At 43.6% G+C, this 12,328-nt stretch overlaps 1 protein-coding gene, 1 non-coding gene and 1 pseudogene across 2 annotated transcripts; 2 read left to right on the plus strand and 1 right to left on the minus strand.

Moving 5' to 3' along the window:
• Positions 1-1,014: 1,014 nt before the first annotated feature.
• LOC123944649 (peroxisomal succinyl-coenzyme A thioesterase-like) lies at positions 1,015-6,852 on the minus strand. Its single transcript, XM_046009924.1, has 3 exons — positions 6,151-6,852; positions 5,040-5,242; positions 1,015-1,956 (listed from the first exon to the last, which is right to left on the minus strand). The coding sequence occupies exons 1-3, from the start codon at positions 6,602-6,604 to the stop codon at positions 1,351-1,353; spliced, it is 1,263 nt and encodes a 420-aa protein (XP_045865880.1). The 5' UTR covers positions 6,605-6,852; the 3' UTR covers positions 1,015-1,350.
• LOC123945200 lies at positions 2,225-2,295 on the plus strand. The gene has a single exon (XR_006819105.1). It is a non-coding gene; the product is annotated as a small nucleolar RNA SNORD56 (small nucleolar RNA).
• Positions 6,853-10,591: 3,739 nt separating the features above from the next.
• Positions 10,592-11,328, plus strand: LOC123944440 (annotated as a pseudogene).
• The last annotated feature ends 1,000 nt before the right edge of the window (positions 11,329-12,328 follow it).

A 12,328-nucleotide genomic window follows, 5' to 3' on the forward strand; every position in this document is an offset into this window, starting at 1 on the left:
TTGCTTTAAGTTTATCTTGTTATGAACTGAATGCGTCACCTCAAAATTCGTATTTTGAAATCCCACCCCACAATGTGGTGGCATTTGAAGGTGGGGCCTTTGGGATGTTATTAGGTTTACACGAGGGCATAAGAGCAAGCCCCCCCACCATGATGGAATTAGTGCCCTTATAAAAAGGGGTAGAGAAGCCAGTGCTCTCTTTCTTTGCCACAGGAGGACATGGGGAGAAGGCAGCCATCTGTAAGCCAGAAGAAGTCCATTACCAGGAACTGAATCTGCTGGAATCTTGACCTTGGACTTCCCAGCCTCCAGAAGAAAAGAAATGTCTGTTGTTTCAGCCACGAAGTCTATGGCATTTTGTTACAGCAACCCATGCTAAGACATAGTGCTTCTTGAGTTTCATGTGGTTTGATGTCTTTGTCAGTTTTGGAACAACCATCAACTTTTATCTCTTTAGATACACTTATGCAATGCTTTGTGGCCCTCAAAGAAAATGAGCAATGAGGCCTCTAAGAATGTCACACTATGGTTTTCCGAAGTCTACTCTTAAACCCAGGAAGCAGGAAAGTAAGTCATGGTCATTCATCATTGAAACAGAGTTTTGACTTAACTATTCTGGAGATGCTCCCCTTCTTTACCCCAACTCCTCCTCTCAGAGCATTCTTCTCTGATCTCCATGAGGAAAAGGTCAGCCTGGCTTCCTTATGCCAACACTTCTCTGTAAGGTTTGGCCAATGAAAATTTTACCCTGCTACCAGTATTCGAACCAGTAACAAACACTGGATGGCAATTCGCCCACAGTGTTTTTGGTTTTTTTTTAAGATTTTTATTTATTTATTTGACAGAGAGAGATCGTAAGTAGGCAGATAGAGAGAGGGGTAAGCAGGCTCCCCACTAAGCAGAGAGCATAATGTGGGACTCCATCCCAGGACCCTGAGATGGTGACGTGAGCCAAAGGCAGAGGCTTAACCCACTGAGCCACCCAGGTGCCCTCCCACAGTGATTCTTAAAAAAAAAAAAAAAAAAAAAAAAGTGACCTAGCATTTGTTCAACTTTAAATTTCATCCATGGCTTAAAATGTTAAGTAAAATCTAGAAGAAAATACAAATTTTAACAGATGGGATGCTTTTTACTCTTTGTGTTGTATACCTCTCACTGAATCTTCTCCAATAGGCATGTGTTACATTGGTAAAATTAATGAAAACATAATGTATTAAAAATGTTACCTAAGTACATCATTAATGCCCACGACATGAATTTAACATTATCCAGGGGACAACTGACTCACATATGATTACTGAAAACCAGAATCTGACATTGAATTTCTCATGTCAGTAACAGACCAACACATTACAATTTAGGGGAAGCTATATTCTGGGTACCTCCAAGATGTTTGCAGAAAAAGGTTAGAATTTGTTTCCAAGAATCTTCCTGAGCCCTAGCATGAGCCCTGGGCTCCCCACCCCAGATTATAGGTTTGTTCAGTAATTTGTGCACGGAAGCGGGGCAAAGGGGGAAGTAAGGAGGTTCAATATTATGCCCAGCCCCAGGATAACAGAGGATCTGGGGTTTTTCCTTTCCATGGGCCTGTAACCGTTCAGAGGCTATTTGGGCATATAACTCACTCCTCCAGTTATGGTCATCCTGTCCAACGATGAAGAGGATAGGCCCCTGGGCCTTCTCTATTGGAATCATGCTGGGGTTCTCATGCCTTCCTATAACATCATTTCGCACATCCACAATGTCCAGGAGGCCTGAGAAGGCTACCTTGAGTCTTCTAAAATCATGGTTCAATGGTGGGATGCAAGTCTGCTTGTACTTTATGGGTCTGTTTCCACTGAACCCAGATCCGTTGATGGCAACTGTGGCTGAGATGTTTTTCAAATAGGAGGCCATGGAAAGACAAATATCAGCCCCTAAAGAAATGCCCAGAAGCCCAATGCCTGGGCCCTTTACCTGGAAGGAAAGAAGAAAGAAGAGTCAAGAACACATCTCATGGGGCGCCTGGGTGGCTCAGTGGGTTAAGCCACTGCCTTCGGCTCAGGTCATGGTCTCAGGGTCCTGGGATCGAGCCCTACATCGGGCTCTCTGCTCCGCAGGGAGCCTGCTTCCCCCTCTTTCTCTGTCTGCTGCTCTACTTGTGATCTCTCTCTCTCTCTGTGTCAAATAAATAAATAAAAAATATTAAAAAAAAAAAAAAGAACACATCTCATAGAAAAATGTTCTACAGTGATGGGAATATTTTTCAACAACATCAGTTCACCTAATGAGTGTTGATACTTTGGGTCTGAGTTAAGCTGAGGGTAGAGGGAAAATGGGGGCTGGGCAGTAGCCATCCCTTTAGAGGCTGACAGAAAAAAAATATGGAGCTCCTGGTTGGCTCAGTTGGTAGCACACACGACTCTTAATCTTAGGATTATGAAATAAAGGTATTAACTATTAAAATATTTTAACATAACTAGAGATGCTAACTTTAATTTGTGAGTTGGCCACAAGGATATATCAAGCTCAGCTGACAGGAGTTTCTTCCCACATAAAAAATATCTGAGTGAATACATGGCAAATGTGGGTATTTATTACAAATAAATATCAACCAGACTATCAACCACTAGAGAATGCTGAGTCATGGAGCCTCTCAAGTTCAGGTCTTCATTCAGGTGGGCATGATCTAAGTCTCAATGTGCCAATGTATCTAACTGTGTGGAACCAAGTTCTGTTCTAAGTGAACGACTCACCGACCCCATCTACATACACTGGCAAATGATTACAGAAACCAAGTAAGACTTAAATTAAGTAGTTCTTAGCTTCTTCAATACGTGGGCAAGTTCTGATCAAAATCTGAGAACACACTGACATCAGAAAATTAAAGATTAGGGGCGCCTGGGTGGCTCAGTGGGTTAAAGCCTCTGTCTTCGGCTCAGGTCATGATCCCAGGTCCTGGGGTTGAGCCCCACATCGGGCTCTCTGCTCGGCAGGGAGCCTGCTTCTACCTCTCTCTCTGCCTGCCTGTGATCTCTGTCTGTCAAATAAATAAATAAACTCTTTTTAAAAAAAAAAAGAAAAGAAAATTAAAGATTAAAAAATTAAAGCCTGCACAGAAAAGTAAACAAACAACAAAACTAAAAGACAACCTAAGGAATGGGAAAAGATATTTGCAAATGACATATCTGATAAAGTTTTAGTATCCAAAATTTAAAAAGAACTTACAAACTCAACACCCAAGGCCCCTGGGTGGTTCAATGGGTTAAGTGTCCAACTCTTGATCTTGGCTCAGGTCATGATCTCAGGGTCCTGGGATTGAACCCTGCTTCAGGGTCCCTGCTCAGAGGGGAGTTGGCTTCTCCCTCTCCCTTTGCCCCTTCCCCTGCTCATATCTCTCTTGCACGCACTCTCTCTCTCAACTTTTTTAAAAAAATCTTTAAAAAAAGATGTTCAACATTACTCATCTTCAGGTACATGCAAATCAAAACTAAATGAGACAGTGCCTCACACCCATCAGAATGGCTAAAATCAACAACACAAGAAGCAAGTGTTGGCAGGGATGTGGAGAAAAAGGAACACTCATGTACTGTTGGTGGGAATGCAAACTGGTGTAGCCACTGTGAAAAACAGTATAGAGGTTCCTCAAAAGTTAAAAATAGAACTACCCCCCAATCCAGTAATCACACTACTGAGTATTTACCCCCAAAATACAAAAACACTAACTCAAAGGGATGCACACAGCCCTATGTTTATTGCAACATTATTTACAATAGCCAAGATATGGAAGCAGCCTAAGTGTGCATCAACAGAATGGATAAATCAACAGAATGGATAAAGATGTCACACACACACACACACACACACACACACACACAAATATTATTCAGCCATAAAAAAGAATGAAATCTTGCCATTTGCAACAAGATAGACAGAACTACAGAGTATAAGGCTAAGTGAAATAAGTTAGAGAATGACAAATACAATGATTTCACTCATATGTGGAATTTAAGAAACAAAACAAATGAAGAGAGGAAAAAAAGAGCAAAATCAAGAAACAGACTCTTAACTCTAGAGAACAAACTGATGGTTACCAGAGGGGAGGTGGATGAAATTAAAATTAAAATTAAAATTTAATTTAAAATTAAAATTTAAAAAATTAGGGGCTCCTGGGTGGCTCAGTTGGTTAGGCATCTGCCTTCAGCTCAGGTCGTGATCCCAGAGTCCTGGGATCAAGTCCCTCATCGGGCTCCTTGCTCTGTGGGAAGCCTGCTTTTTCTCCCACTCCCCCTGCTTGTATTCCCTCTCTCACTGTCTCTGTCAAATAAATAAATAAAATCTTATAAAAAAATAATAAATAAACAAAAATGAAATTTAAAAAATTTTAAAAAACATGTAGCGGTGTCTGGGTAGCCTGTTAAGTGTCTGCTTTCAGCTCTGGTAATGATCTCAGGCTCCTGAGATCGGGATCCCCTGCTCAGCAAGGAGTCTGCTTCTCCCTCTCTCTCTGCCTCTTCCCTCTGCTCATGTTTTCTCTCTAAAATGAATAAATCAATCTTTTTAAAAAAAGGCATGTAAAGGGATGCCTGGGTGGCTCAGTTGGTTAAGCAGTTGCCTTTGGCTCAGGTCATGACCCCAGGGTCCTGGGATCAAGTCCTGCATCAGGCTTCCTACTCAGCAGGGAGTCTGCTTCTCTCTCTCCCTCTACCGGCCACTCTGCCTACTTGTGCTCTCTGTGTGTCAAATAAATAAATAAAATCTTTTTAAAAAGGCATGTAAAACTAACAAATTAGAAAGTCATTTTGCATAACAAATGCAAATTTCCAAATAATTCCTTTAAATAAAATCTCACATGGATTTTTATGATTAATTCTGCCTTACTAAGCCATCTGACAGAGAAAGTTTGATTAGGCACCTAAAGCCAAGGAAGTCTCCAAAAGAAATCTCCATGAAGGAAGAGTCGAGCAGCAACAGGGGACCTGGCACAGGTGAGTGCAAAGTGACACCCTCTCTGGATGTATTTCTAGAGAGAATAATTCAATAAAGGACATTAGAAGAACCTTGGAGTGTTGAAGCATGTAGCACAGGGCTTCTTCGAAGTACTCCAAGTGTATGATGTCAATTTCCTTGGAGAGATCTTCAAAGTTATAATAAGCTAGAGCCAAGGTGGCAAAACCATGACCAGCCAAAAGGCTTGCTCGATATTCCAACAGGCCCCCTCCAAATCCAAAGATGTCAATGATCCCTGGGAAAGGTCCAGGTCCTAGAGAAGAGAACAATATAAAGGAAAGGTATTATATAATTTAAATAATATGCTTTCCTTTTAGAGATCTTTCTATTTAGGGTTCCTATGAATCAAAGGGGAAAAGACACAGCTCCCTGAGTTACCATGCAAAAGGAATACAAATACTTTAGAAAGAAAATCTACAAGGTACCTTCACATCAATGAGTTTATCCTCCATATGATTCTATAAATTATCTACAAGGTTCTAAGACTCTTTAGTTATCAAGGAGAGTAATAAAGTCTTTCATTACTGACTACATCATGGAAGGAGGGATTTCACGTTTTAGATGGTTGATTCATAGCGTTCTGTTAGGGGACTGGACATAAAATCAGGAATCTTGAAATAAAGCTTTAGGTTGTGTTGCATTGACCCTTGGCTTTGTGTGTGTGTCTACCGATATTTCAGATGTCTATTTACAGAGAGGAAAGAAAAATAAATATCCAGAGACGGCTTCAGGTGAGAAAGTCGGTAGAGTCTGAAGTGTAATCTGTGGTACAATGAGGCATGAAGAAGTGGAGATTAGGCCCAGTGTACTCAAGGCACTACAGAGGGGTGACAAGGCAATAGCTTTCTGGATTGATAGAGCTGATGAGATCTGTAGTTTGATAACAGTGGCCCACATACCTACCCATCCTGACACCCCTTTTCTTTAGCCTGCAGAATAACAGTACTCACCTCATTGAGATATTATGGAGATTCAACGATATAATGCAAGCAAAACGCATAACAGAGGCGAACACGGGAAAATACTCCATTTTGGTTGTCTGGCTACTGGCTTCCTCATTGTCAGCTTCTCTGTCCTAACGGACGACCTCATTCTGCCTGTACCGGAAATCACTGGATGCCAGGGCACCCAGCCGTCCGCCCCCTAGGACCCCACACTCACCTGGGGGCAGGAAGAGCGCTGCCCGCACCCGGCCCGCGCGCACCGGCTCCCGCCGCACACCCGGCCGCAAGAAGTTGCGCTCGTGCACCGTCCGGCCCAGGACACGCCCCGCGTCGGGCTCGTGGCCGTCGACCACCTCCAGCTCCACCGCGAAGGGCGTCTGCACGTCCCGCTTCACAAACCGCCAAAGCGGCTTATCCGGCTCCATGGCCCAGAGCAGCCCCATGGGCTCGAGGCCCACGAAGCTGCCGCCCAGCGCGGGCGCGCGCGCCAGGTCCAGGAGGCCGCCGGCGTCGGCTTCGTACCGCGCGTGGGCCCGGAAGAGCGCGCCCTTCTCGTCGCGCAGGGACGCGCGCAGCGTGACGGGCTGTCGCGGGGCCAGGCCGTGCACGGTGATGCGCACGGGCTCGTCCCAGCTGCAGCGGCCTGCGGGCTCCAGGACCACCGTCACCATCCCGACTGCGCGCGGCTGCCGTCCGGACCTGGAGAAGGAAAGGCGCAGGTGGCCCCCGGCCGAAGTCTGGTCCGGGGCGGCAGAGTGCGCTTCGCAGGCCCGACCAGGTCAGGCGTCCACTGGCGCAGGAACGGTGGGTGGTGGAGCCACGTCAGGAGGCGTCTGGGCTCTTCAGATCCCGCGGCCTGCGCACCCGGGACTCGCCCGAAGTTAAAGCAGCGGGTCAGCCTCCAGTCCGCGTGGGGCGCGCGCGGTGGGCTGAATACTGGGCGTGGTCCTGAACCCGCTGCGGGAACGCTGCCCTCCCTCGGGCGGTTGTTGGCGTTGGGAGTGGAAGTTGGGTAATCCATTCTGGGTAATCGATTAGTGGTGAAACCAGACCTAAATGAGTTTAGGAAGAATTCCAAGAATTTGTCCTCCACGGAAAAGGGCAAATCATTTTTTTTTTTTTAACTTTTAGTGATTTATAACATACGTACAGAAAGTGCGCAGACACTAAGCGTGCAGTCCAATGAATTTTTACAACGGGAACTTACTTTTGTAGTCAAGCACAGGAACCCAGAAACCTCATTCCCAGCACGCCAGCAGCCACCCTCTTTTCTGCAACGGGCATATCCCCTGTCCCCAAAGTTACTTTGTCCTTTTCCAACAAAATGAGCTATTTTATGGGAATGAGTCCTTCGGTGCGTCGTCTTCGGTGTCTGTCTGCCTTCCCTCGACATTGTTTCTGAGATTCCTGTGTATTGTTGGGTATAGTTGTACATCATTTATTATCATTGCTAAGTGGTGTTCCATTTTGTGATAGGTTTGTCAGCTTCACTACCAATGGGCATTTGAGAGTTCTCAGATTGGGACTATCGTGCTATGAACATTCAAAAACCTTCTTTTTTTATATATTTATTTTTATTTGTTTATTTACAGCATAACAGTGTTCATTGTTTTGGCATCACACCCAGTGCTCCATGCAGTACGTGCCCTCCCTATTACCCACCACCTGGTTCCTCAACCTCCCACCCCCACCCCCCCACCCCCCTGCCGCCCCTTCATAACCCTCTGGTTGTTTTTCAGAGTCCATAGTCTCTCATGGTTCATCTCCCCTTCCAGTTTCCCTCAACTCCCTCTCCTCTCCATCTCCCCATGTCCTCCATGTTATTTGTTATGCTCCACAAATAAGTGAGACCATATGATACTTGACTCTCTCTGCTTGACTTATTTCGCTCAGCATAATTTCTTCCAGTCCCGTCCATGTTGCTACAAAAGTTGGGTATTCGTCCTTTCTGATGGAGGCATAATACTCCATTGTGTATATGGACCACATCTTCCTTATCCATTCATCCGTTGAAGGGCATCTTGGTTCTTTCCACAGTTTGGCGACCGTAGCCATTGCTGCAATAAACATTGGGGTACAAATGGCCCTTCTTTTCACTACATCTGTATCTTTGGGGTAAATACCCAGCAGTGCAATTGCAGGGTCATAGGGAAGCTCTATTTTTAATTTCTCCAGGAATCTCCACACTGTTCTCCAAAGTGGCTGCACTAACTTGCATTCCCACCAACAGTGTAAGAGGGTTCCCCTTTCTCCACATCCTCTCCAACACACGTTGTTTCCTGTCTTGCTAATTTTGGCCATTCTAACTGGTGTTAGGTGGTATCTCAATGTTGTTTTAATTTGAATCTCCCTGATGGCTAGTGATGATGAACATTTTTTCATGTGTCTGATAGCCATTTGTATGTCTTCATTGGAGAAGTGTCTAAGAACCTTCTTTTGATGAACATAAGTGTGCATTTCATTGGGGTATATATCTGAGAGTGGAATTGCCGTATAATAGGGCATATATATATTGCATACATATATAACTGCCATATAATAGGGCAAAACATTGCGTATGTTTAGCCTTAGTAGACACTAAAAGTCAACCTTTTGAATGTGACCCTAGAAGCAGTATAGATATAATGTTCAGAGATGCCCAGTGTTTTATTTATACATAACAACAACAATAGCTACTTTTATCAGTACCAAATGCTTTACATGCAAAATTCAATACGTTCACCAGAATTTGGGAGTCTTTTTCGAATATGGCTGAGGAGGATCTTGAGGCTTGGAGAATATTAAGCTCCTGAAGTGATCTAATAAGTGACAGAGCCTTGACTGACTCCCAGTGTGGAACTCTATGGTGAGCAGCAGTATTGTGGCGAGGTGTAATCAGAGTTCTAACTCTGGCTTTATTAACTAGTTCTGTAGCCTTCAACAAGCTTTTTTTTATTTCTCTGGGTTTCAGAGTTCTTGTTTGTAACATGGTAAAAGTCGCTCAGTAGGTTAAAGCTTCTACCTTCAGCTCAGGTCATGGTCCCAGGGTCCTTGGATGGAGCCCTGTGTCGGACTTTCTGCTCAGCAGGGAGCCTGCTTCCTCCTCTCTCTCTGTCTGCTTCTCTGCCTACTTGTGATCTCTGTCAAATAAATAAATAAAATCTTTAAAAAATAATAATAAAAAAATAAAAATTTTTTTTAAAGTCTCTTACAGAGGATCAAACACGATAGCGTATATGAAAGTCTTGAGTATGTGAAGCAAAAGGGAATGGCCAGAGTCAGAGCCCACGTGTTTCATTTCTCATGGTCTCAAGATAATTGCCCTAGTTTTGCATATTGCTTTTTAAACTGCTATCTATAAGAAAAATCAAAATAAAGATTTTTTAGAGAAAAAAATACATATTTTTTGAAACAGAGGTAAGCAATACTGCAAAGTTTAAAATGGGAAATGATAGAGTCTCTTCTTTTTCCAGTTCCCCTTTTCCCTCAGAGGTAGGTGCACACATCTTGATTTTTCCTGTGTGTTTGCAGTATGTAAGCATATGGGAGTGTGAACATACTAATGTACTGTTCTGCAACTTGCAGACCTATGTTTTCATTTTTCTGTATGTGGAGGAATAGAACGGATGGGTCTTACGGCAACTCTATGTTAAACCTTTTGAGGAGCTGCCAGACCATTTTTCGAAGTCCCATTTGAAATCCCACAGCAGTTTATGAGAGCTCCAATTACTCCACCTCTTTGCAAGCACAGGTTATTATCTGTCTTTAAGAGATTTTTTTTTTTAATTTTATTTATTTGACAGAGAGAAATCACAAGTAGGCAGAGAGGCAGGCAGAGAGAGAGAGGAGGAAGCAGGCTCCCCGCGGAGCAGAGAGCCCGATGCGGGGCTCGATCCCAGGACCCTGGGATCATGACCTGAGCCTAAGGCAGAGGCTTTAACCCACTGAGCCACCCAGGCGCCCCTATTACTGTCTTTAGACATCCTAGTGAGTAATAGTTTCTTTGTAGTTTTTTTTTTTTAAGATTTTATTTGTTTGACAGAGAGAGATCACAAGTAGGCAGAGAGGCAGGCAGAGAGAGAGGAGGAAGCAGGCTCCCTGCTGAGCAGAGAGCCCGATGTGGGACTCGATCCCAGGACCCTGAGATCATGACCTGAGCCAAAGGCAGAGGCTTAACCCACTGAGCCACCCAGGCGCCCTCTTTGTAGTTTTATGGTTTGCATTTCCTTGGTGGCTAATGACGTTGAGCATCCCTTCATGTACTTCTTGACTGTTGTATATCTTTGGAGAAATGTCTATTTAGATTCTTGTCCTATTTTTTTAAGTTGGACTGTCTTTTTATTATTGAGTCAAAAGAGTTCTTTATATATTGTACATACAAGTCTCTTATCAAATATATGATTGACAAATATCTTCTCCCATTCTGTGAGTTGTCCTTTTTTTTTTTTAAAGATTTTATTTATTTATTTGACAGAGATCACAAGTAGGCAGAGAGGCAGGCAGAGAGGAGGAAGCAGGCTCCCTGCGAGCCTGATGCGGGCCTCCATCCCAGGACCCTGGGATCGTGACCTGAGCCGAAGGCAGAGGCTTTAACCCACTGAGCCACCCAGGCGCCCCAGTGAGTTTCCTTTTATTACTTTTTTAATTTTTTTTTTTTTAAGTAGGCTTCATACCCAGTGTGGGGCTTGAACTCACGACCCTGATATTAAGAGTCGCATGCTCACTTTCTGCGGCCATCTTGGTTCCACGTTCCCTGCACAAAATGCCTGGTGAAGCCACAGAAACTGTCTCTGCTACAGAGCAGGAGTTGCCACAGTCCCAGGTTGAGACAGTCTGGAACAGAATCTGATAGTGATGAATCAATACCAGAGCCTGAAAAACGGATTCCACACAGGCAACCACAGAACAAGCCCCACTGGCAACAGCCACTGAAATCCATGAAGACCAGTCAGTAAAGCAGAGCAGAGCCAGAGTAAAAAGAAGGCACAGAAGGCTATGTCGAAACGGGTCTTTGACAGGTAACAGAGGTTACAAGAGTTACCATCCAGAAATCTAAGAATACCCTGTCATCACAAAACCAGATGTCTACAAGAGCCCAGCTTCTGATACCTACGTGGTTTTGGGGGAAGCCAAGATCGAGGATTTATCTCAGCGAGCACAGCTAGCAGCTGCTGAGAAATTCAAATTTCAAGGTGAAGCTGGCTCAAACATTCAAGAAAACACACAGACTCCAGCTGTACAAAAGGCGAGTTAAGAGGAAGAGGTTGATGAAACTGGTGTAGAGGTTAAGGACATAGGATTGGTCATGTCACAAGCAAATGTGTCCAGAGCAAAGGCTATCTGAGCCCTGAAGAACAACAGTAATGATATTGTAAATGCTGTTGTGGAATTAACAATGTAATTGTTACCATCTGAAATCAAGGACTTTATTTGGTGTTTCAAAAGAGTAACTGCAGGGGCGCCTGGGTGACTCACTGGGTTAAAGCCTCTGACTTCGGCTCAGGTCATGATCCTGGGATCCTGGGATCAAGCCCCTAGTCGGGCTCTCTGCTCAGCGGGGAGCCTGCTTCCGCCTCTCTCTGCCTGCCTCTCTGCCTACTTGTGATCTCTGTCTGTCCAATAAATAAATAAAATATTTTTTTAAAAAAAGAATAACTGCAGCTTGGTTTGAAATTTGTACTGTTTCTGTCATTAATAAAGTAATGGCTTCTTGTTGGATAGAAAAACAAAACAAACAAACAAAAACAGAGTGTCATGCTCTACTGACTGAGTCAGACAGGTGCCCCTATTTTTTTTTAATGGTATCCTTTAATGCATAAAAGTTTTTAGGGTTTGGTTTTTTTTGGTCTTTGTTTTCTTAAGTAAGCTCTGTGACCAGTGTGGGGCTTGAACTTGTGACCTGTAGATCAAGAGTTGCATGCTCCACGTAACTGAGCCATCCAGGTGCCCTTACTCCTGTATTTTCTTCTAGGAGTTCTGTAATTTTAGTTTTACGTATAGACCTACATATGCATATATATACATATAAATTGAGTCAATTTATGTATGGTTTGACATAGGGATCCAAATTCACTATTTTGCATTTGGATATCTGGTTGTGTCAACACCATTTGTTGAAAAGATCATTCTTTCTCCCATTGAATTTTCTTGACATCCTTGTCAAAATTCAATTGACTGTAAATGTGAGGGTTCATTTCTGGACTCTTCTATTCTGTTGATCTTTATGTCTATCCTTATGTGTATGTCACATTGTCTTGATTATTGTTGCTTTTGTAGTAAGTTTCGAATTTGGGAAATCTGAATCTTCCAACTTTACTCTTTTTCGAGATTCTGGGTCCCTTGAATTTCGATAGGAATTTTAGGATCGGCTTGTCAATTTATGCCAAGAAGCCAGCTGGAATTTTGATGGGGATTGC

Source organism: Meles meles, chromosome 6 (genome assembly GCF_922984935.1).
Source record: "Meles meles chromosome 6, mMelMel3.1 paternal haplotype, whole genome shotgun sequence".
Lineage (NCBI taxonomy): Eukaryota > Metazoa > Chordata > Mammalia > Carnivora > Mustelidae > Meles > Meles meles.